Raw genomic sequence first — 26,731 nt, forward strand, 5'->3', positions numbered from 1 at the left:
TGAATATGACCTGGTATTAGCCTCTTACAGTCCCTGCATAGCAGAAATGGAGTGTGAGAAACAAAAACAGTACAAGGAGAAAACTAATTCATGTGCCAACAAGAAGCACACTGATAGGAGGACAAAGCAGAGTAAGAGAGATACGAGCATTACTGCGCTACTTCTGCTTTCACTGTCCAGTCACAGGCTATGGAGGGTCCAGGATGACCCAGGACTCAGGGGAAGAAGGCTGAATGATGCTGATCATGAGACTGAGGACATTTAACAAAAGAGTAACGTTCTGAGTGGAAAATAACTATCAATGGGTGATTTTACTTTTTCTGGGGAGGGGGGGTTGGCTGGAGTTTTACTTTAAATTGTCTGCTTCACAACAGTATTTAGTCACCTTTGATTGCTGCCACATTGCTCCCATTGGTAATCTACACTAGAGAAAGCAAGCCCTAAATAAGTTCCAAAAACAACTTCTGAGAGCTTACACAGGGCTACGATCAACTTCTTCAGCCCCATGTGACAGTGCTTAGCCAATCATTAGACATCTAGCACAACCACGTGGGAGAAGAGGAATGAGTCATATGCTTACTAATAGCTGGAATTGTGGGAGAGTGGGGTGTTTACATTAAAATATTGTGATGCTGTTGAAGCATTGCAAAGATGCAAGTATGAAATACTGTTAACAAGTAGAATATTCAGTAGATCCATACTTTATAGTGGTTACTGATTCATTTAGTTCTTACATATCTACTTTGCACATGCACATATGCATGCTGGGAAAAAGAAATGGGTAACTACCGAACATATGTGGTGTATACTTTGTATAAACCGAGTACTTGTAGTGTATGTTGTATACCAAAGTCTGGCTCATATCACAGTGGGCAAATTGCAACTAATAATCCAGCAAAAGTGTGGTTTAAACAGAGTGCTCAGCATAAATGAGTACACCCCAACAGATTTGTCAGAAACCTTTACTTTCCTTTCAGAATCAACATTTTCTATGGGACACTATACTACAAAATACTCCCACAAATGCCGGCCATTGATTGCAAACGAGATTTGGTAATTTGCACACACAAAAAAGTATTTTTCCTAACAAATTCCTACAAGACCATGTTGCAAAAATGAATACACCCCAATGAAAGTCTTAGGAGCGAAGCTAAATTTTAACAAAATCCTAATTAACAAGAATTTACCTACAGGTGAGTCTAATTATTTAATAAACAGGTGTCCAGCAGACAGTTGATTATAAAAGGGTGTTACTTAACAAAGAAAACCCCTTCCCATTTCATGCTGTCAGCAATGGCACCACAGGGAAGAGAAATGTCACAAGGCTACAAGAAGATCAGTAAAGCTTTGCTTATCAGTCAGAATACTGTAGCAAAAGTGATACAACAATTTAACAAAGGTGGAACTGCTACCATCTCACAGAGATGTCCAGACCGTCCACAGAAGTTAATACTTTGACAAGAGCATCTTCTGATGAGAAGGGTTGAATAAAAATTGCCATGCAAGTTCACTGCAGTTAGCGAAAGAAGTAGAAAGCCAAACTGGGGTGATTGTTTGCCATGGCACAATACATTGTACACTGCAGAGGAATGGCATGCATGGGTGTCATCCACGAAGGAAGCCTCTCCTAAAGCCCATGCACAAAAAAACCCGCCTAGAATTTGCCAGGGCCCATGCTGAAAAGAAGAAAACTACTGGGACTCTGTACTCTGGAGTGATGAGACCAAGATAAATGTTTTTGGAACCGATGGCTTCAAAACTGTTTGGCGTTGCGTGAGGAGTACAAAGAAAAATGCGTGGTGCCTACAGTGAAACATGGTGGTGGCAGTGTCCTTCTGTGGGGCTGCATGAGTGCTGCTGGTTTCGGGCAGCTGCATTTCATTGATGGTGTCAAGAATTCACAGATGTTCTCCTCTATATTGAAAGAGAAGATGCTACCACTCCATACCCTTGGTGGTTTTGAACTTTTCCAACATGACAATGATCAAAAACACACATCTAAGGCCACTGTTGCATTTCTGAAGAACAGGGTGAAAGTGATTCAGTGGCCAAGTATGTCTCCTGATCTAAATCCAATCAAACACCTATGGGGAATTCTGAAGAAACAAGTTGAGCATCATTCTCCATCGAGCATCCAGGCTCTAAAAGAGGTCATTCTTGAAGAATGGAAAAAGATAGATGTTGCAATATGTTGCTAACTTGTTCATTCTATGCCTAGAAGACTTGGTGCTGCCCTTACAAATCATGGAGGTCATACAAAATACTAGATGGGAATAGTATTTGTTGTGGGGTGTATTCATTTTTGCATCAACTAAATTGAGTAAAACTGAAGATTTTGTAATGTAAGTTCTATTAACCTTACTTTCATGTAATGAACTAAACAAATGTTCTAGAACACTCAGTTTTGTCAAAATTTTGGAAATTGTTCTTGTGTTCATTGAGGTATTGATTAAAATCTTACTTTACAAAAGGGGTGTGCTCCTTTATGCTGAGTACTGTATACTATAACTGCCCAAGGTGCTTTTAAAGGTTACTTTTTTATTCAAACGATTTAAAATCTTTAAAAAAAAAACATTTGCTGCAACTGCTCCAGCAGTTTGTCCTAAACCATGGCACTTCTGCTGGACTGTAAATACAGTGCCTAAAAAGCAGCTACAATAAACCTGACCCCAAAGCTATTCTGATGTACATTTTACAGGGTTTCACTTGGCAAAGGATACTGTTTAATAGGAGTGTTGTCAGAGCCTTATGAGCAGATAAATCCTTCATGTCAGTTATCTGATTAAACGATAGATTGACAACCTGGAAAGAAATGTATAAACAATTTCTACACTGGGAGAATGCATGCAGATTATATACAAGAAATGATTCAGAGCCTCTTCACAAATTTAAGATTTCACAATGACCATCCTGAATATTTTGCTGACAGAGTTCCATTTCCTCAAAGAACCCTACAAATAATGCCAGTCAGAAACAACTTTAAAGAGCAATATAACCAATATAATATTTTGTACTGACTTATATGCAAAATGGGTATATAATGTAAATGTAGTCAATTTAGATGATCCAATATTTTTTTGTAAAATAGATACTTTAAAGTGAAACTAAACTGCCGGCAGAACAAAATAATGTAATGGATCGTAACTTGTAATCAGCCAAAGAACAGAACAGGACTTATATTATTATACTACAGTATTTATATAGTGCCAAAAAGTTTGCTCAGCGCTGTACATTATAGTGGGGGACAGTACATGAGACAATACAGTAACAAAACAATATACAAGAGGTTCGAGGGCCCTGCTCTTTCGAGCATACAATATAGGAGGGAGGGGAGAGTGGTACAGGAGGAAGTGGCTGGGGGGATGGAGTGGTAGGAGGAGTGGAGGAGATCGGCTGTTAGGTGAGGGTGGGGTAGGCTTCCCTGGAGAGATGGGTTTTCAGGGTGCGCCTAAAGGTGAGGAGGGTAGGTGACAGTCTGATGGATTGGGGTAGTGAGTTCCAGAGGATGGGGAAGTCCTGGAGAAGTCCTGCAGTCGGCATGGGAGGAGGAGACCAGGGAGCTAGAAAGTAGGAGGTCTTGTGAGGAGCGAAGGGTACGGGTTGGGTGGTATTTGGGTATCAGGTCGGTGAGGTAGTTTGGGGAAGTGTTATGAATGGCTTTGTACGTCAATGTTAGTAGTTTGAATTTAATGCGTTGGTCAATCGGAAGCCAATGGAGGGAATGACAGAGGGGGTGGCAGATGCGGAGCGGTTGGTAAGGTGGATGAGTCACATAAAACACTGTCAATTTATCTGGGCTCCAATCAACATCTTTTTTGTTTTGGATAGGATGGGGAAGGCTTAAAACCTATGTCAAAGGCTAAGTTCACCTTTACAGGAAAAATAATAAATGCACATATTTTTTCAGAAAAAAGCATGCATTTATTATTTTTTCCAACAGGAGACTGGAAAGTATCGCACCTGCGATCAGTAGATCACGGGTGCAATGTGGGCTCCTGCAGACATATCTTTTGGCTTTCAGACTGTATCTTTATACAGGTTTTCTGTTTTTAACTGGAGGACATGTCAGTGTACTATGAGAGTGCACATCAGTCCCCCGCAGCCCACTGAAACTACAGGTCTGTCTGCAGTGGTGGAAGTTGGTATTTTAGTTGATTAATTCACAGGAATATGTGAATGAATTACACAGCAAAGCCCTGTACAGCTGTGCTGTGTTTAAAAAGTGACAGTGGGTTCAGGGAGAAGAACCCCCGCCCGCTGTCAAATAGAAAGGGGGGAAAAGGGGGAGAGACAGCAGGAGCTGGAACACGTCGCATGTTCCACCCTAAATAACAGCAGAAAATGTACCGAGTTCCAAAGGTGAACTTAACATTTTAACCTCAGTTAATACTGTTGGTGTCTGTATTTGGGAGATTTCTCCTCGCTTCCTGTATGTTTGATGGGTGTCAGTTAAAACAGGAAGTGAGAGTAAATACCATCAATTGGCAACAAAACTAACTTTCTGCAGAGCCTCTGTTGAAATTTTCTTGCTATGCAGTTCCCTTGGTGTCAGACAGAACAGGACGTGAAGGAACTTCTTCACAGGAAACAAACAGACAATTTAAAACAGTTCCCCATTCAACTAAAATGAAAAATACTGGCCGGAGGTGGGGTCTAAACCTGGCCATAAAGGGATTGAACTTCAGCTGGTTCAGCAGGGACCAGACAAACTGCAATCTATCTATGGCCATTATTGCTCAACAGAAGTTGGTCTAATGATGGAATTCTGTTGAATGGGAAGGTTGGGAAACTTTTGATGATTGGAGGCTACAGCCACTGAACTGGGTATTCTGGCATCAGAGGATTCCCTTTCAATACAATATCACAGCAGAGAGAATTCCTCCAGCCACGTCACTTGTGTGGATGGGTGAATCAATTTTTGTTTTCGTTCAGCCTAATTAACCACTTCCTGATCTCCCTATAACAGATATACTGCTACAGGGCGGCACGGGTGCACAAAATTATGTATATATACCATTTGTGGCCACAGCTGTCAGTCACCGGGTCCTGGCTGGTGATTACTCGCCGGCGCCCGCGGAGGATCTCCTCCCTGTCAGTTCGTGCACACTGTTTTGGATTTTTTTTTTTTTTTTTTTAAGCAAAGACATGTAGCAGAATATATGTTGGCCTAAATTTATGACAAAATTAGATTTTTTTAACTGGACATGTTTAATTGAAAAAAATATTGTTTTTTTCTAAAATTGTCAGTTTTTTTTTTCCTAGCACAAAAAATAAAAACTGCACTGGCGATCAAATACCAAAAAAGCTCAATTCGTGGGAAAAAAAGGACGTAAATTTAATTTGGGTGCAGCATTGCATGACTGCACAATTGTCAGTTAAAGTAACGCAGCGCCGTAACATAAAAAATGGCCTGGTCAGGAAGGGGGGGTAAATCCTCAGGAGTGCAAGTGATTAATCCTTGGGCAGCCTAAGTGTACATAAAACAAAATATAAGCCACAAAGAGTATGCCTTGTTATGTCAGTCTGAGCTTACCTTCAGATTTTTTGGAGGAACAAAATCAAAAAAGGTAGTCAGTTTGTTGTTGGAAGCATTTAGTTCAGTCAAATAAGGCATGTGGCTGACACAGGATAAATCTGTAAGACAATCAGAGTTGTAACCATAACATAAATCGCTAATTTCCAAAACTTTTAGGCTCCATGCACACTGGGTGTTTTAATAACACTGGTAATGTTAGCTGTGTAGTGACATTAAAAACATGAGTCATTCAGTGTTTTTTAGCATGTCTGTATTAGCGGTGTTTTGCCGCTTTTATTTGCATTTTAGAGGTTTTTTTCAGTCAAAAAAGTTTTTTCAGCATTAGAGCGTTTTTACAGCTAAAAAACTCCTCTAGAAACCCACTAGTCCTGGGTTTTTTTTTCCAGCCAAAAGACGTTGATTACAGTCTATGTGTGCATGGACACATAGGATAACATGCTGGGGAGTTTACTGGCTGTAGAAAAAAAATGTCAAAAGCCAAAAACAACAGCTGTAAAAACGTCAAGTGTGCATGAGGACTTAGTATGATGTTCAGAGGTTGGTGTTATTGCTTAGCATAGCCTATAAAACACAAATTGATTTGATATTGCAAGAGTTTGCTCAGTATTTTACAAACTAGAACAAGACAATACAGTTACAATACAATCCAATACAAGAGGTTTCAGAAAGCTGATCACTTCTCTCTGTAGGAAAGAGTATTTTTGTCTTGTGTCTGAATATCATCCAGCAACAATCTAAGCCATGTGTAAACATTTGACAGTTCATGGAGTTTTACTGCACATGAAAAATCTAGGTACTGTTTTGCCCCATACACAAGACAGCAGGAAATGGGACTGGCTTAGGTAGGGCATTTTTCTGGCTTCACTACAATTATACTTCTCACTAATGTGCCATTGCAGTAACACTACATTTCACTTAGGTTCAGATCTCCACTACATCATCCAGGAGCTATGCACTGGTGTAAATAAAGTGCCACAAAATATGTCTGTGACAGCAGTAGCGTGGTATATCAAAGGTGTGGACATTTTCATTGATAAAGCCATCTGGTCTTATCACGTATAAAGGGAAACTATAGTGGTTTTAGGAGAATTTTATTTGAAATTACTTACAAATAAAAACGCATTTTAAAACGGTTTACATCTTTATTTTTACTATATGCATATAATATATTTTTTAATTTTCAAGATAAACTTTTATTATATAAACAGTAAATTCTTAGACCACCATAAGATTGCTAAAAAGGCAGCATTAATCATCTTCTTTTAGGTAGGCTGAATGTAAAAGAAACCTCAGAAAAAGAATCTGATCAAATATGAGTTACTGCTTTAACTGATCCACGTAAATGTGTAAAGTTCAGCTTGAGCTATAGAGCTGTGTAAACTACGGGATTTTAATTTGCACATGGTAAGAATACACGAAAACATATAGAAAGGAATCTAAACTTCCATCTGCTAGAACAAAAGAAAAAATGCAATAGTACTAATATGCAGCATTTTATGTTTATTAGACTTAAAAAAAAAAATAAAAGAGAACACAATTTAAATTGTGGATTTCAGTCCGAAACATAAAAAAGAAAGGAAAAAGAAACAGAAAAAAAGAAAAAGAAAAGAAATGACAAAGACAGAATATACTTCGGTGAAAAGATTTGTCTTCTGCTAGATATGGAGAGCTTTCTGCTTTGCTACTGCTACAAACAATATTTAAATCTTACTAAAATTATGTACTTAAAGCGAAACTTCACTCTCACAATCAGCATTGTCAATTTGTAATCCTTATGCTGCTAGCATTAGTAAATAGATAGGAAAGTATATTATATTTACTTGTTTTATCCTTTTTTTTTTACATTTTTTCAGTTACTTCCTGGTTTCCATGTCTAGGCAAATGATGTCATACACCCCAGGAGTCTTCAGGAGAAGAGGAGTGGCTTTCTCAGCTAATGCACATGGATTGCAGATTCCAGGAAGTGAACTCATCTTCCCTTACTCAAAATGACTATGGCCAGAAATGCTAGAGGGGTGTTTTTCCAAGTGATTTCTCAGCAAAATAAAGCATGAAGACATGGATGGATGGGAGAGTTTGCTTTGAATAATAAAAATGAATTAAATAGTGTTTTTGGTTTGTGATGTTTAGATTCAGTGTAGTTCCTCTTTAATGTAAGCTGGAACTGAAAAAGTGATGATTTGCTATATTACAGGTGATTAACTGGATGTCAATTTTGTTTATACAGTACTCTGAAAATGTACTTTCTGCTCTATACAGCCATCTTGGTAGAGGAGCCCGGCTTTGCTACCCACCATCAGAGCTCAAAACTGGAAATTTAACGACAGGTAAGGTATGAAATGTACAACAGGAAAGAAGTGGAAAGACAGATCCATAAAATGAATAAAGCAGGAGCAGAGAAATACAGCCACTGCAGCTTCTAAAGGTACATATTCCACTACAAAATGCAGCACAGTAGTGACATAAAATGCCACTCCAAATATTAGGATCCTAGCAGTTATTGTTTTTATCTATACAGCTATGAGGCTATAAGCATTGGAGTGCCTAGGCACCCTCACATACCAGCAAGTGCTCTGCTATTTTTCATGATGAAATCAAGACAAAAAAAAGGTAAATGTTTCAGGGTATTGATTAGGTCAATTAATAATTCTAGATGTTCTGTATAACATGGCAAGTTTTCACATTTTTTATGTTTTAGGGTTGTGGGTAAAAAGGGGGACAATCAGAAGAAGCATACTAATCACTAGAACATTCTGTACAGGCCATGTCCTTGATGGTCAGACCCAATACCCAGGACAGCAAAGTATGAGTACTTATGCAACTAAAAGCAAGTATAATACAACATCGCAATTGTTGATCAAACCAACTACGGCAATTGTTGATCAAACCAACTGCTAAATTGCCATGCACACAATGAACTGAGCTCTGCAGCTCAGTTCATTGTGTGCATGGCAATTTAGCAGTATTGAGTAAGAGCAGTCTAACTTTTTTGGGACATCAAACACAAAAAATATATTGTGGGTTATGCATGCATTTCAGAATGTTTATAGCATTTCTATAAAGTACATTTATTTAACATAATTATATATCAGAATGTTGGTCTCTTGGGCTGTCAGCTGAAAAATCAAATGAGATGTAAAAACAATATAATGTATTCCTACTGATACATACCACTGATTTCATTGCTGGACACATCAAGATTTTGCAGGTGCACATAACTACAAAGAACCTTGATATCACTGAGTTTCTGATCCTACAATTGGAAAATAGAAAGGGTTGTTCAAGTTGCTGGTCACCATTTGCTCTATATCATCACTAACTAAACCATCATGATGCATATAGTCATAACACTACTGAAAAGGACTAAATACCATTGGGTGGATATAAATCAGAGAAATTATTAAAAAAACAAAACAAAAATATACCCTGAAGTCTGTGGGCTGCCTATCTGGATAGTACCTGGACATGCTCAACCGTCTAAAGATGTCCATAATTTATAAAGTTTTATGTGCTTGTAGTAAGAAGAAAACAGCTTCTCAGAAGAGCATCTTTGTTCCAGGAAACGATTTGACCCAGTCATCAGCTGTGTTGAATGTTAAAGTCCGATTGCCTGGTCATCTCCCTATATAGTCTGATGATGTTAATATGTGCCTTACACACAGTTCATATAAATGATAACCAATACTATGGAAGCACCCAGTGCAGATAGTAAGCACACAGAGGTGTTAACATAGGCCAGTTGCCTGCCACATCCAAAAGAAGGAGGTTGTTTTGGCTGGTCAGGAGGCTGTGGGTATTTTTCAGAAAACAACCTGGGTTTTTCAGGCATTGTAGTGTCCTCACTGTAAAGTTGAAATTGACCTAAAACCTCCTAGCCCTTACAGCCAAGGAATCCACCATCTTGGCCTCTGTTTGATCTGTAGTTGCCATGGTGCTGCACACGTAATAAGTTATGACACCAGCCATTTGATGGCTTGACAGCTTGGTTGAGAGCACAAGCAACTGTGACAGTTATCATTCATGGCATGCCTTGAATTTAACGGTTTTGCTAAACCATTAACTCAATTGGTTTAGTTCTGCTTTAAGACTCCATTCACACTTGTGTGACTTCAAAATCATGCGATTTTCATTGCAACTCTACAGTGCGACTTTGACCAAGGATGATTGTTTGTGCTCTACAAAGTCATGCACAAGTTTTATGTACAGTGCTCAGCATAACTGAGTACACCTCAACAGATTTGTCAGAAAACCTTTACCGTTCGTCCAGAATCAACATTTTCTATGGGACACTATACTACAAAATACTCCACCAAATGCGGGCCATTGATTGCAATCAAAATGTGTTAATTTGCACATACAAAAAAGTATTTTTTCTAACAAATGCATTCAAGACCATGTTGCAAAAATGAATACACGCCAATGAAAGTCTTAGGAGCAAAGCTAAATTTTAGACAACAAAATCCCAATTAACATGAATTCAACTACAGGGGAGTCTAATTATTCATTAATGTCCAGCAGACAGTTAAGGGCCTTACTTAACAAAGAAAACCCCTACTCATTTCATGCTGTCAGCAATGGCACCACATGGAAGAGAAATGGCACAAGGCCTGAGAAAGAAAATAATTTCTTTACACAAGAAAGGTGAAAGCTACAAGAAGATCAGAAAAGCTTTACTTATCAATCAGAATTCTGTAGCAAAAGTGATACAAAAATTTAACAAAGATGGAACTGCAACCATCTCACAGAGACATCCACAGAAGTTAACACCTCGACAGGAGCATCTTCTGATGAGAAGGGTTGAAGAAAATTGCCATGCAAGTTCACTGCAGTTAGCTAAAGAAGTAGAAAGCCAAACTGGGGTGACTGTTTCCCATGACACAATACGGCTTACACTGCAGAGGAGTGGCAAGCATGGGTGTCATCCACGAAGGAAGCCTCTCCTAAAGCCAAAGCACAAAAAAGTCCGCCTAGAATTTGGCAGGGATCATGCTGAAAAAGAAGACTATTGTAACTCTGTAAAGATAAGACCAAGATACATGTTTATATATATTTTTATATGTTTATTTATATATATATTTTTTTAACTGTGGACTTCAAAACTGTATGGCACCGCAAATGAAAGGAGTACAAAGAAAAATGCATGGTGCCTACAGTGAAACATGGTAGTGGCAGTGTCTTTCTGTGGGGCTGCATGGGTGCTGCTGGTGTCGGGGAGCTCCATTTCATTGATAACATGAATTCGCAGATGTACTGCTCTATATTGAAAGAGAAGATGCTACCATCACTCTGTGCCCTTGGTCTTCGTGCACTTTTCCAACATGACAATGATCAAAAACACACATCTAAGGCCACTGTTGCTTTTCTGAAGAAGAACAGGGTGAAAGTGATTCAGTGGCCAAGTATGTCTCCTGATCTGAACCCAATCGAACACCTACGGGGAATTCTGAAGAGACAAGTTGAGAATCACTCTCGATCCAGCATCCAGACTCTAAAAGAGGTCGTTCTTAAAGAATGGAAAAAGATTGATGTTGCAATATGTCGCCAACTTGTTCATTTCATGTCTAGAAGACTTGGTGTTGTCCTTACAAATCATGGAGGTCATACAAAATACTAGATGTAGTAGTTTTTTTGTGGGGTGTATTTATTTTTGCATCAACTAATTTGAGTCAAACTGAAGATTTTGTAATCCTAGTTATATTATTAACCTTTCTTTCACATAATTAGCTAAACAAATGTTCTATACAACTCAATTGTGTCACAATTTTGGAAATTGCTCGTGTTCTCTGAGATATTGATTAAAATCTTACTGTTCAAAAGGGGTGTACTCATCTATGCTGAGCACTGTACTATATAGTTCAGGTGCAACTTTTATGTGACTTTGGAGGGTTAACATTGAAGTCTATTGCCCTTGGGAAACATGGGGTGTGACTTGTGTTGCGACTCTGGACCCCAAAGTCACAGAGAAAAGTCACACAAATGTGATTGGGCTCTAAGTGTTCTTGTAAGCAGTTTGGCTATTTTTTTTGTCTATGAAATTTGAGGGGTATATAATTTGATTTAGGTTCCTGGTCAGGACACAGTGGCGGTACAAATTAGTTGGCTTGGTAGTTTTTATTGTTTGGTCTCTTGGAACTGAAGACCCAACAAAACCTTTGGTGGTAGATTGCTGTAACTAGAAGTTCCAAAAGAACCAAAATATCGAAAAGCAGTACTTATACGTTGCAATTCAGGGTTTGACACAAAAACCTATATTAGTATATTAAACCTGTCATACAAGGGGCATTGAGGTTGCCATTCCTGCTGCCTTCTGAACATTTATTTATTTCAGGTACTTATATAGCGCCGTCAATTTACACAGCACTTTACATATATATATATATATATATATATATATATATATATATTGTACATTCACATCAGTCCCTAACCCTCAAGGGGTGTACAATCTAAGGTCCCTAACCTACATTCATACATACACATACTAGGGCCAATTTAGACAGGATCCAATTAACATACCAGCATGTCTTTGGAGTGTGGGAGGAAACCGGAGTACCCAGAGGAAACCCACGCAGACACAGGGTGAACATGCAAACTCCAGGCAGGTGGTGCCGTGCTTGGGATTTGAACCAACGACCATAGTACTGACAAGCGGAAGTGCTAACCATTTAGCCACTGTGCTGCCTGCTACTTGCTTGGTTGTTAAGCTTTTTTGTTGGTGAACAAGATAAAGCCTTTAGCCATATTACTCTGAGTCATTGACTTAAAGTATTAAAGCCACTGGATCAGCAAGAAAACCAGATGACTAGAATTTTCAGAATACGACAGCAATGACAGTCTTTCTTTCATGGGGTCTGGGGCAACAGGCAGCAACCTACCCCTGGACAGGGGTCTCGGGCAACAGGCGGGCAACCTACCCCTGAACTGGAGTCTCGGGCAACAGGCGGGCAACCTACCCCTGGACTGGGGTCTCGGGCAACAGGCGGCAACCTACCCCTGGACTGGGGTCTCGGGCAACAGGCGGCAACCTATCCCCTGTCTTTGAAACTGCCCTGCCCCCCACCACACCTAACACCCCGCACACTAGAACCTCCCCAACACTCCGCTCCTTCAGCCTTGCTACCACTGAGGAGGTCACTAAGGTCTTCTCAGAAGCCTGCCTCACCACTTGCCCCCTTGACCCTGTCCCCACACAACTCCTCCGGTCACCCTCCTCCTCCATCCTTCGCTCCCTCACCCACATCTTCAATCTCTCCCTCTCTACTGGCGCATTCCCCTCCCCCCAAAGCACGCGCACATCACCCCATACTCAAAAAACCCTCCCTGGACCCCACCGACCTGAACAACCTTAGACCGATCTCCCTGCTGCCATTTACATCCAAGCTCCTTGAGCGCTTAGTCTATAATCGCCTAATTTCCCACCTCACTGACAACAACCTCCTCGATCCACTACAGTATGGCTTCCGTCTCCTACACTCCACTGAAACGGCCCTACTCAAAATCACTAATGACCTGCTAACCGCCAAAGCTAATGGCCACTACTCAATCCTCCTACTCCTCGACCTTTCCGCGGCCTTCGACACAGTTGACCACCCCCTCCTCCTTAACAAACTACACTCCCTTGGCATCAGAGACTCCGCTCTCTCCTGGCTCTCCTCCTATCTATCCCAACGCTCCTTCAGCGTTACCTATAATGCTACCACCTCCCCCTCTCTGTTGGGGTCCCCCAAGGCTCTGTCCTCGGGCCCCTTCTCTTCTCCATCTACACCTCCTCCCTCGGCAAACTGATACACTCCCACGGCTTCAACTATCACCTTTACGCTGATGACACGCAAATTTACCTCTCCACCCCTCACCTCACCCCTTCAGTCTCCGCCCGTATCGCCCACCTACTGAAAGACATATCAGAATGGATGTCGCTCCATTTCCTCAAATTGAACCTTTCCAAAACCGAGCTCCTAATTTTCCCCCCAGCCGTGCCCACCCCCCATCCTCTCCATCACGACCAACAACACCACCATCAGTCCCACCCCGCAAGCCAAAGTCCTAGGTGTCACTCTAGACTCAAACCTGTCCTTCCAACCCCATGTCCAATCGTTGGCAAACTCATGCAGACTCCACCTCCGCAACATCTCCAAAATACGTACGTTCCTAACCCCAGACACTATTAAATAACTCGCTCACTCCCTTATTATCTCACGTCTGGACTACTGCAACTCCCTTCTCACCGGCCTACCCCAACACAGGCTATCCCTGCTTCAGTCTATCCTGAACTCAGTGGCCAGACTCATTCACCTTACCAACCGCTCCGCTTCTGCCACCCCCCTCTGTCATTCCCTCCACTGGCTTCCGATTGCCCAACACATTAAATTCAAAACACTAACACTGACATACAAAGCCATTCATAACGCTGCCCCAAACTACCTCACCGACCTGATACCCAAATACCACCCAACCCGTACCCTTCACTCCTTACAAGACCTCCTACTTTCTAGCTCCCTGGTCTCCTCCTCCCATGCCCGACTGCAGGACTTCTCCAGGACTTCCCCCATCCTCTAGAACTCACTACCCCAATCCATCAGACTGTCACCTACCCTCCTCACTTTTAGGAGCACCCTGAAATCCCATCTCTTCAGGGAAGCCTACCCCACCCTCACTTAACAGCCGATCTCCTCCACTCCTCCTACCACTCCATGCCCCACAGCCACTTCCTCCTCTACCACTATCCCCTCCCTTCTAGATTGTAAGCTCAAAAGAGCAGGGCCCTCAAACCCCTCGTGTATTGTTTTGTTACTGTATTGTCTCATGTTCTGTCCCCCACTATAAATTTACAGCGCTAAGCAAACCTTTTGGCGCTATATAAATACTGTATAACAATAAAAATGTCAGGTTTCATTTAAAAGAGATATGTACTGAAAGAAATACTTAGGCAGCTGTTTATGATTTCCATCTGGAAATGCTAGTTGCCTGGCTGTCTCAGGGTCCAGTACTATCTTAAACACAAAGGAGAGTGCACTGGACTCATCCATTACCAAAGATACCACTTTATTTATACTTTACATTTTATGCAATCCAGTAGCCATGCAAACCTGAGATTTTAAAGTATAACTAAAGGCAAAACCTTTTTTTTTAAGTTTTGGATAGAGTGGAGATGGACTATAACACCAATTAGGTATTTATTCCTGTCTGTGTCTCTATCAGAGAGACCCACCCTCTCCATTTGCACTGTTTACCATGATCATTGAAAGTAAAAGAAAAATCCCCAATTTTTTGGTTGTCCCCAGAAAATAGAGCGGAAATCTTCCAATGGGGACACTAGTTCTGATGAGCTAGGGAGCCCCAAGGGATTCCTTCAATTTGCAGAGATTTCCTATCACTTCCTGTTTGGCTAGGAGACAGGAAGTGAAGGTAAATCTCAATAGAACTCAGATTAAAAAAAAAGAAAAATCTGACAGGAGTTATAACCCTTCTTTACTGTATCCAAACTGAATGAAAACAGTTTTACCTACAGTTCTACATTAATTTGTTTAATAATATTTTAGTGGATTCTAAATAAATTGGTGCCTTAGATAATGCAAGAGGCCGGTGAACTCTCATTCTGTGTGTTTTAGTGTATATTCAAGATTTCCGGGATCTGTAAAGTGCTGCAAGGCAGTGAATGAATCTGAGGCATCATATGAACTTGATGAGTGAATAAGAAGAATTTCTTGTGTTGTGTCCACCTGTACTCTGTAATATTCGAGTGCTGGTAGTGTGTTTGTATCCAATACTATTTTATTTCAGCCATAGAGGATTCCATTTTCTTTCCAGCAACCTATTAAAATTGCCAGATTCCCCCATCAACACACTCAGTGTTGATAGCGGAATCCCTCCCACAGAGCTATTGTGTTCTCCAGGCTGAGGGCCCTGGGCTCCCTGCTGGGAGAACACAGTGAGTATTGCTAGCGGCTATAGCCGCTGGCAATAATTGTGTGAAAAATCCAACAGGCTAGTTGTACCCAAGTAGTACAATAATCGAATTGCGTACAATCAGCCTGCCCATGGATGGTTCGAACCTCGGCCAGTCCTTGCTGATTCGGCTGAGATCCAGACCATCTATGTCCGGCTTTTGTCAGAGATCTGGAACATGTATGCAGTTCAGGAGTTCCCTCCGACTTCCCTTGCTGCATGAAAGTTCTGACTAATAACTCAATAAGTTATGATACTGACAGCCCCTTCCCTCACGACAGGCGTCTTTTAAACTGAATAGTTCAGCCAGATGGCTTTTCAAGCAGGCTGTCAAACAAACCAATGCATTTATAGATATTTGCCGAAGGAAGTGAGCTGACAATATTTCATAAATCAAAGTTGATGTATTTTTACAGTATGAAGGATTTATTCAAGACAGGAGAATTCGTCACTAGGCCTCTAGCATGGAAAAGAAACCTTGCTACAGACATCAAAAAGGATTTCCTTCTCTTTGCAGAATAACAGCCACAGCAGGAGCTTATTATAAATCCCATGATCCCCCATGTACTTTTCTATTGAACACTGATAATGTCACCAGAGAACACATTACAAATAGCTTTGGCAAGCTCTTGTTAGGAAAATGTTATGAAAGTCCCTGCTTTTATATACTGGCACACCAAGCTTCATTTTAATAAGAATTTAAAATTTTAGTATATTTAAAACTGAACTCCAAACAGTTTAATATTACATATAATTAATGTTTGTAATTAATGGATGAATACAATGATAAACTATGCTACAAGTCATTTTCTCTTTCTTTGATCTGTATTCTTTTTTTCCTTTATTTCTCGTCTTCTTTGAGATTTGTGACAATTATCAATATTGCTTTGTGCAATTTATTATTTTGGAATACCAATAGCACTTTAAAAAAATATTTGAGAACTGTTTTATCTATAACAATGACATAGGTTGGGACAAACACTGCCAGAGGAGCTTGAGTGCTTGCAGCAAGTTATTTTTCCCTTTGAAATAAAACCATGTGAATAAAAGGTGACCATTGGAAGCACTCCTGGTGGTTTTCAAGTTGATCCAAAAGCCTCTCGCTCTGCACTTTTGCTTAACATCATAGTCTGCATGTAAATGTGTAGAAAAAAAAAATCAAATCATAAAAAAAGGCATTCTGTATGAAAGTGGTCCTTTAACTTGACCTTCACGGTGTTACAGTTCTGCTTTAATTCTTGAATTTTCTATTACAGAAACATTCAGAAATCTGTGATATCCTTTAACCATTTTCAGTCCGGACACTTTTACCCCCTTCCTGACCAGGGCAATTTTCAGCTTTCAGCGCTATCACACTTTGAATGACAATTGCGCGGTCATGCAACACTGTACCCATATGAATTTTTTACCATTTTTTTGAGACAGATAAAACTTTATATTGGTGGTATTTATTCACCGCTGGGATTTTAATTTTTTTTTGCTATGTAAATGAAAATGTCCAAAAATTAAAAAAAAAGTGTTTTTCTTATAAAATTTTGCAAATAAATAATATTTCATCATAAATCTTGGCCAAAATGTATTCCGTTATCTTTTTAGTAAAAAAAAAAAAAAATACGCCAAATTAGTTTATAACCAAAAATTATAATTTTTAAACTTTTTTTTTATATTATTTATTTTATTATTATTTTTCTTTTACATACTGTCACTCTAGCAGTACAGTGTCACCATGGTGACACTGTACTACTTTTGGGGGGTGATGAAGATTTTTTTTTTTTCACACTGATTGCTTTTACACCCAGATAGGATGCAAAAGCAATCATTTCTCTTTCTCTCTGTCTGCATTCTTGCAGCAATTGAGAACTACTGAGTGAGCTGTGATTGGTGATTGGCTGTTGTGAATAGCCTTGTACCATGTGACCTCTGTGATCATTCACAGATTTCAAACGTAGTAAGCAATGATGTCAGAAGTGACATCTTGCTTACTACTTTGCATGTGATGACTGATTGGCCAATCAGTGATCACATGATCGGGACCTCGTACAGAGGTCCTGTCCAACGATCGGTGTTTCACTGTGTCCGGAGGACACAGCAGGCACCGGATTGCGGTGCTGTGCACACAAGCAGGGTGCAGGCAGCCCGTTTATTAACGGCCACCCGACCCTGCAGTGCCACCGCCCGGCCGTTTGTATACAACGGCCGGTCGGGAAGTGGTTAAGAGCACTCTTAGAAAAGTCTTGTAAGACAGGTTTATAGGGCAAACCACCCTGATATACATGTGCAGCTATACAAATTGACTGTTCAACTCAGTTAAACTCTGTGATTGATACTTACAGGTATGGTTAGGTGCAGATACACTTGTTCATGTCCAAGAGCTGAGCAACCCAACACGGACAGTCCATCAGAAACCCTTTCTTCAGTAAGCACTCCATCGAATGGTTCCTTGGCACAAAAGATCAAGTAATTTAGATTTTACAAAAAATAATAATAATTTTTATATATACTGTACATTGTACACACACTTCCATACACAGTTGTGAGAGGCATATTGAGAATCCTTAAAAAGGCACTGTGCCTTTGCCTGCCTCTACAAAGGATCCCCTGACCCCTTATACTCACCTTGCCTGAAATGCATTGCCACGGCCTCACACGATGTGTGACACCACTGGCAGTGTAGTTTAAGCAAAATGCTGATCTGCGGTCTCCAGCGACCCCCCCAGGACCTCATACACAGTGGCTCCTTAACACCACTAACTGTGTCCTATTGGGAGAGGTCTGCCACCTGCTGGACAATTTGATATGCTACCAATTCATTAATCTCATGTGGGCATATTTGTTTTTGTACTCATGGGTAATAAAATGACTGCACTGAGAAGTGGTGATTCTTTCCTCTGTCTTTTGCTCCAATTAATTAAAGCGGAGTTCCAGGTTCCCCCCAAAAATTAAAAGTCAGCAGCTACAAATACTGTATCTGCTGACTTTTAATATAACGACACTTTCCTGTCCAGGGATCCAGAGATATCCTCACCCAAGCCGATTATTCAATTGGCTTCGGGTGCAGAAGCAGGCATCTTCAGTAAGGGAAACTGGAAGTGAGGCATTGCCGACTCACAGCTGGATTCCTACTGTGCATGTGCGAAGCGTGCTGTGCTTTGTGAATGGTCTCACAGTCTTTTGGGGCCTGTGAAGCATCCCAGAAAGCTGTGGGGAAAGGAAGGGGGGAGGCAAACTTCCAGTTCAGATTGCTGCGGCACATCTGATTGGAAGTGCGTACCAGTCAAAACCAGGTATCCGTTCCCCCTCCAAAAAGTGCTGCATATGGCAGTGGAGGGAGGAGGGAGGCAAACAAGCGTAACTTTCACTTTAACAAAGAATGTAAGCAGCTGCATTCAAAGGGTTAAAGCTTTTTCTGTTGTGCTGGTTCATGTTCGGGGGTTCTCAGGTCAACTGTGTTTTTGTTCCTATCAAATGTTACAATGTATCTTTCTGCAACCTTTATCCTTGGTTGACTTGCTAGGTTGGTGGATCTGGGAGCAAGGGGTTAACATTGCTGGGGTTTACCTGCTTTTTCTCAGCTATTCGCCACCCCCTGCAGGTCATACAATATAAATAGGGCCTCCTCAGTGCCCCAGAAAGAGAGTTGGGGAAACACTAATATGATGAAGGCTGTTACCCTGTCAGTCTGTGCCCTCATCTAGGGGCCCAGTCAGGGTTCTCTATGGAGTTGGGAACCTAAGGTTTTTCATGGACTCTTAAGCTTCGTACACATTATGAGAATATTGGATAAATAATACCACTTTCAGAGCCATCATCCGATAGTCTGATCGTTTGTACACAGCTTTTGAGAGGCAATCATGTCCTGCAAAAATATCCGAAGGGACAAGCACGAAAATGTTTCTCGTACGATAACAGAACTTTCGTTTAAATCATCCGTAAAAGATTAAGTGACAAAGACCTCACATGCTCAGAAATGAAGGAAAACATTAATATACATCAATTCCAAAGTTGTATTCTGTCGTAACTTTAGCAACCTATTCATTTTCAATATGAGACTAACATGCAACCCCCCCCCCCCCAAAAAAAAAACCCCTAGACAATTATTCGTCCGATATTCTCATCATGTCTACTAGGCTTAAGCAACCATTTATAAACTTATTGCCCTTTATGGATTCTTACCAGATTGTGGACTCAAAGGGATTACTTGATGCCTTTTTTGGAGTTAATGCCTAAATGGACTCTTGTCTCTATAGAACTGTTTTATGGACTTTGCTGCTAAATCAGGTATGACTATCTCATGGGCACTTAGCTTTGTTTGTTTCATTGCTGTTGCTAGGAACAACCATATATGTATCACTTTCGAAAGCAGCCAAACAGCCAGGGAATGGGTGATAGGCAAAGGTGACAGCCACTCTAGAAGTAAAGGGGTGTTATGTTTGGCCCCTTAACTAGCAACTAGTTCCCCACTTACTGGGATTGACCTTGTGGCACAGAGTGCCTGGGGATCTAGCAGGGAGTCACAGGAGAGGGAGATACAGATGGGCCCCTGGGAGGAGTGCACACATGGAGTTCAGTAAAAGAGAGTTTCCTGTATCCAGTATCAACAATCGACATGTCACTGACAGTGAAGCAACAGGTATTGCCGAGTTGGTGGCGACTGGTACAGGCTCTGTAGTACTGGCTCAGCACACCTGGGAAAGTGGTGTTCTCTAACTGTAGCTGAGTCCAGAGTGCTTAGCGTTAACATTACAGAAGAGGTAACTGTTCTAGTTGCTGCTTGCTTCTAAGTCTGGAGTTGTGCCTTAATAGTGCCTTAATGGTAACAATCAGCACAAAAGAGAGAACAGAGAGGAAATTACAAGTTTACTGGATTTCTGGCAGGATAAGCAGATCAACTAATGTACACAACAAATAAATACACTGAGAGCAGAGTTTAGCTAGACGATAGTCCCATTACTTCTTAAAGTGACCGTCAGTTGCTTCAAAAACACATTCATAAAATAGATATTCCCTGCAACAGAGGCGTGATCATGATGCAGGAGCAGCTCCTGTGGCCTGCTGTTCTGCCTTTACTTCATTCAGACACTCAAGAGTGTTCGGTTCGATGCCTGTGTCCCCGCTGCACATTGTGGTTCCACCCTCCAACCTGTGTTACTGATGAAGACTAGTTGTGCAACAATGTGAAAATTCTGGTGCCGAAACCGAAAATTCAGGATGCACTTGGCCTATAACCGAAATGGACAGTTTTTAAAAATTATTATATTTTTCAAAAGCAATTTTTTTTGGAAAAAAATATACGTTAATGATTATTTTTTTTTTTTGTAGAATATGAAAGATGATGTTATTCTACGTAAATAGTTCCCCAACATGCCATGCTTTAAAATTGTGCACGCTTGTAGAATGGAATGAAACTACGGTACTTAAAAATCTCTATGGGTGATGCTTTAAAAATTTCTACAGGTTGCCAGTTTAAAGTTAGAGGAGGTCTAGTGCTGGAATTATTGCTCTTGCTCTGACGTACATGGCGATACCTCACTTGTATGTTTTGAACACCATTTACATATGTGGGCGTGGCCTACATATGCATTCATCACTACGCGTCAGCACGGGGATATGGGGGCTGTAATGGAACCGGACCCCGACTGCACTAGGGTATTTCCGTTAGCCTCCCGCTTCCCTGTCTGAACACAGATCCACGGACACCACCGCTGGCCATACAAGACAAGACAGCACCTTACTTGAAGGAAATCAGGAGATTTATTTTAACATAGATACAAGATATATACACAGGGTGGGGAAATACACACTCAGTAACAGGAAACACATCAGCAGGCAGTCCCATCAGGGGGAAGGGCTGCCAGAAACACCCCCCACCAAGCCAATACACAAACACATCCCATAATAGTTTGCTCCCAAGCAAGACACACAATAGAACAATGGGATGCAGCCACATGGCAGTGAAAAATGAACAACCCCCACCTATACATGTCTACACATTAGCAGGACATTCCACCCTGTACCCCTAACAGGCACAGGGTGACTTACACATAAGTGGGATATGGGGAGCTGAGACAGGGGTCTTCCCACCTCTCTAAAGGGGGCTGTGTTCCATGGGCCCCCCACCCAGTGGGGCAGTGGGGCACTTTACACTGTAAATTAAATTTTTTTTAGATCACTTTTATTCCTATCACAAGCAATGCATGAATCCTTTGTGACAGACATAAGCAGTGACAGGTCCTCTTTATGGTGAGATATGGGGTCAATAAGACCCCACATCTCTCCTCTACTATGTAAAGCATTAGATCAAAAAAGCATTGATGTAGTGCTTTAAACGAAAAAAAAAAAAAAAGCTTTGTTTACAAGGCGCTGCAACCGGAAGTGACATAGTGTTGTCGCTCCGGTCCTCCAAGGGCATAGAAGTGAGTGGAAGCCATCTTTCCTTCACTGATCTCTATGCCCAGTGCCGGGATTATTTGATAGTTTCTCAGGTAAGGCTGAGTGGTTATTTTTGGCACCTGTATAAGTTCTTATTTTCATATCGGACTCCAAAGACATGCAGGTAGGTTAATTGGATCCTGTCTAAATTGTCCCTAGTATGTATATGTATGAATGTGAGTTAGGGACCTTAGATTGTACACCCCTTGAGGGTTAGGGACTGATGTGAATGTACAATATATATGTAAAGTGCTGCGTAAATGGACGGCGCTATATAAGTACCTGAAATAAATAAATATCGGCATGGGGTGTTTTCGGCCAAAACGTTTTGGCCACCGAAATTTCAGTGCATCCCTAATGAAGACTGTATTGATGTAAAGATTGTAGGATAAAACCACAGTGTGTGTTGGACAAAGTGATCCAACATTACCAATAGTGTGGAATGCTTTAGTGTCTGATGAAGGCTTCAGTGCTGTAACAGTAACAGAGGGTATGTAGGAGACAGGGGCCACTGAAGAGGTAAGTATAAGGGCTCATTCACACCTGATTAGGACCAGACGGCTGTTTCTTGCAACTGGAACTACAAATGTATGTAAACAGCTGTGGCCGGGAAGTCTGTACAAAACAATGACAGGCTGACAGGAGCTGTGGCAGTGTGCATGTATCCGCTCACTGAGCACTTACCTCTGTAAGGAACAGACGATTGGCCCTTAATGCAATAGATATGCACTCGGGGAAGATTTAATCCAGGTACTTATATAGCACTGTCAATTTACTCAGCGCTTTACATATATATTGTACATTCACATCAGTCCCTATCCTCAAGGGGTGTACAACCTAAAGTCTCTAACTCACATTCATACATGGAGGTTGCCATTCCTGCTGCCTTCTGAACATTTATTTATTTCAGGTACTTATATAGCGCCGTCAATTTACACAGCACTTTACATATATATATATATATTGTACATTCACATCAGTTCCTAACCCTCCAGGGGTGTACAATCTAAAGTCCCTAACTCATATTCATACATACACATATTAAGGCCAATTTAGACAGGATCCAATTAACCTAACATCATGTCTTTGGAGTGTGGGAGGAAACCGGAGTACCGGGAGTAAACCCACGCAGGCACAGGGAGAGCATGCAAACTCCATGCAGGTGGTGCCATGGTTGGGATATGAACCAACAACCCTAGTACTGCCAGGCGGAAATGCTAACCATTTAGCCACTGTGCAGCCATCTGTCCCTAACCGCAGATAATTGCTCAATGTGCGGATACATGTAGACACTTGCGGCTCCTGTCAGCCTGCCATTGCTTTGTATAAACTTCCCAACGATAGCTGTTCCCATACACCTGGAATCTGCCATCCTGCCCTAAATTGCAGGTGTGAATGAGCCCTAAGAGCTTGTTCATACTACCTGCAAAGGAAAACAGGGGGCTGATGTTGGCTTTGAGTGGTGGTGCCTTTATTCCAGTGGAAGGCACGGTTTACCTTTTCTTTTTTCTTAAAGTAGAACTAAAAGCAAAACTAAGTAAGGGAGTAAAGGAGTATGGTAAGCTGTGCCCTATTGGGGAGATTTCCCCTCACTTCCTGTCCCATAGACAAAACAGGTGGTGAGAGGAAATCCCTCCAAAGTGAGGTCATTCCTGGCAGTAACTAGAACTAGTGTCTCCAGTGGAAGAATCCCCCTCTATTCCTGTTTTGGCTACAATGCATAAGTTGAGATGTTCTCAAACTTCTACTCTTGGTGCTAACAGTAAACAGGAGGCTAGGTTCACACTAGCCTAAACAGTAAAATACAGTGTTTTACCATGCAGGCTAGTGCTGGAGTGGGGTCCGGAAAGGAGTGGTGTGATTCACATTTCCACTTGTTTTTTTTCTGTTTTGTTGATAACTTAGTGATATTTCAGTCACATCACTGTACAGCAGCACGGTACACTTTGCTGCTGTGTGGTGACATACGGTGCGATCCAGTGTGCTGCAGAAAAACAGATATACTACATGTTTCCTTCATTGCTGTGTGAACAGTGACCTGCATTTAAATACAGGAAAATGCATGTCAGCGTACATACGAGGTGGTATCAAAAAGTTTTGAGACTAGCTTTGTAATATGCCAACAGCAAGTTAGAACAAAAAGCACACTTGAAACCCATACACCTGAGTTTCGTCACCGGCAATGATCCTCGACATGAAGGATGGGTCATCCACAGCACGCTGATGGAGTTCTTGGCAGACTTTGATGCGGTTTTCTTTCTGCTCAGGGTTAGCAGCCTGGGGACTGGGGATCTGGCCATTCAAAACACCTCGAATGACTCATTGCAACATCACCGTAAACTTGCCAAATCATATCAAATATCTCTGTGGCAGATTTGCCTAGTTTCACGCAGAATTTCACATATTATTATTATTATACAGTATTTATATAGTGCCAGAAGGTAACGCATGTGGCCAGAATAGCATCGGTTACACAGCTTCCGATGTACACAGGACAATGTCTTTTGGCACACTGACTTTTGAAGGCTGGTGCTCCCTCTGACTGTGTGTGTAGCCTCGGCGTATGAGGAAAGTTTATTGTGAGCAGTCAAACTAGGAATAACTAATATAGAGTCATTTTGTCTGATGGCTTGTGCTAAGTGTTCAATGACTAGTACAAAAAGAAGGTGAGATAGGGGGCAGCCCTGTCTGATTCCGTTTGAGAACTTAAAAGGCTCAGAGTGGGTACCATTTACTGAAAACCTGATGGAGAGGAAAAGAGTGCCATAACTTTGGTAATAAAGTTGGGACCTAGGCCAATTTGTTGAAGGGAATGATGTAAAAAGAAGCCCAGCTGACCCTGTCAAAGGCCTTCTCAGCATCGAATGACAGAATGCAAGATTGAAGATTGTGTTTCTGAATGTAGGAAATTAAATTTAAGGTTTTAGTCGTATTGTCTCTAGCTTCACGACGAGGGACAAAACTGACTTGGTCGGTATGAATAATGGCGGGTAATAAAGGTGATAATCTAGGGCGTGAACCTGTCAGAGCCTATTTTTAAGGATTTTATCATGCCTAGAAATTCTGGGATGGACAGAGGCATATCCAGGTCCTCTGCCTGTTGAGGATCAATAGTGGGAAGTGCCATCTTCTGGATGTATGAAGCTAGTAGAGTAGACGCAGTGATAGGAGTTGAGGAAGGAAAGGGAGTAGATATATTTTACAAGGAGGAATAGAATCGACCAAATTCTGTAGAGATATCTGACATTTTATGAAACTTAACATTGGAGGAGGACATAACAAATGGGATAGATGTTCTTGGAGGTCTGGGGTGTAGGACTCTAGATAAGGGCTTGTTACATTTAATAGACTTTATGGGTCCTATCCCTTGCCACGAGAGAATATTGCTCTAGGAGGCGAGGAAGTTGCCGATGGGAATTAGAGAGTTCACTAGGGTAGATGCACTAAGGTCTGCTTTGTGGAGGGATTCCACAAGACGAGAAATAGTGGATAATAATAAAGAAATGTCATGTGACCGTTGTTTTGTGAGTCACGCCTCATACCTTGGCGGCTTTTAAAGCATTGCCCATGAGTAATTTTAGGAACCATAGTTTGTCCTCAGGTACAGCAACACTAAGAGAGGGAAAGGGGATCTGATAAATCCATTCCTACAACATTATCTCCCAATGTAAGTGTCTTTATGGTTCTATCATTAGAATTCCCTTTTTAGGGAGATTTCTTGTTACCAACTAATCACCAGCAACCATGTATGTGCCAGCCAGGCCAGATGTTCCAGTAACCATGGTAACCAATGAGAAGAGGTCTGGATTAGTGCACAATGAGCCCCAGTGACAGGAACAGCCCTAACCTGCAGCACACATCCAGTGATCATCCTCCATGTTCTCCCACACAGCCTGTCCTCCTTACCTCCATGCTGTCCTCCTGTTGCTCGCTGTCAGAGTCAGATTCCCTGGGGTCCCTCCAGTTGTCAGGGCTGGGACTCCCCCACCCGCCATCACTCCTCTCCTCCAGGTCTCGGCCACTAACAAAGGAGAAGTCCTCCCGGAGCCCGGGGCTGAGGAGGGTCACAGCCATGTCCAGAGCCGGACACCACACTCCTTTGTGCCGCGTTTCCTTCACTGTGCTGCAAGGAGACAGAACGCTGATTCAGTAGCCGCCATGTTGTATACAGCTCGGTAACTAGGCGACGCCGGGCGAGGTATGAGCAGTGCATGCTGGGAAGTGTAGTTTCGAGGAACAGGATGGTTTTCTTGCCGTTTCCTGATCTTTTCCCGCTCTGTTGGGAAGCGCTTTTCTCAGGCAAGCGAACGTTGTCTTGATTAGTCTTTGGAGGCTTTTGTTTCTGGAAAATGTCATATTTATCTATTTGGAAGTTGCATCCAGCAGAGTGAACAGTGAGTAGATTGGTTGTCAGAGAAGGTGCTCTGACTGAACCCACTATGTGTGAGGAGCGGATGAAGGAGGTTAGGCCTGGTTCACACCAGTGCAATTTTAATCACACACAATCCCCTGACAATGGAAGTCACGTTGTTTTCCATAGTGCCCATCGATGCACCTCAGAAGCGTGCGATTTTGGAAAAGGTTCCCGTAATACTTTGGTGTGATTCCACCGTGATTTCTGACCCCATGGAATATGCAGACAAGTTGCAACCAAGTCACATGACATAACTGCTCTGAAAAACATTGAAATTGGATCACAGTAGTGTGAACATAGCCAAAGTGTGTATAAACGGTCCCAGATTGGGTGGGACTTTCCCGCTTTTTCGGCTTTCTCCCGCATTACTCTTATCTATTAGGGATGCGCTGAAATTTCGGTGGCCG

The 26,731-nt window shown here is 41.6% G+C and overlaps 1 protein-coding gene across 2 annotated transcripts in view; it reads right to left on the reverse strand.

Moving 5' to 3' along the window:
• Positions 1-26,100, reverse strand: part of LRGUK (leucine rich repeats and guanylate kinase domain containing) — a 97,413-nt gene extending 71,313 nt beyond the window's left edge. For both annotated transcript variants that reach the window (XM_089676872.1, XM_089676873.1), the window contains exons 1-5: positions 25,817-26,100; positions 17,813-17,920; positions 8,708-8,789; positions 5,534-5,634; positions 2,721-2,802 (exon numbers count right to left, since the gene is read on the reverse strand). In XM_089676872.1, coding sequence (XP_089532998.1) covers positions 2,721-2,802; positions 5,534-5,634; positions 8,708-8,789; positions 17,813-17,920; positions 25,817-25,984 — 541 coding nt within the window. In that variant the 5' untranslated portion in view covers positions 25,985-26,100. The remainder of the gene's footprint in view (positions 1-2,720; positions 2,803-5,533; positions 5,635-8,707; positions 8,790-17,812; positions 17,921-25,816) is intronic.
• Between the last annotated feature and the right edge of the window lie 631 nt (positions 26,101-26,731).

This window comes from Staurois parvus, unplaced genomic scaffold, assembly GCF_062004578.1.
Source record: "Staurois parvus isolate SC_StPar_1 unplaced genomic scaffold, SC_StPar_1.0 ptg000175l, whole genome shotgun sequence".
Lineage (NCBI taxonomy): Eukaryota > Metazoa > Chordata > Amphibia > Anura > Ranidae > Staurois > Staurois parvus.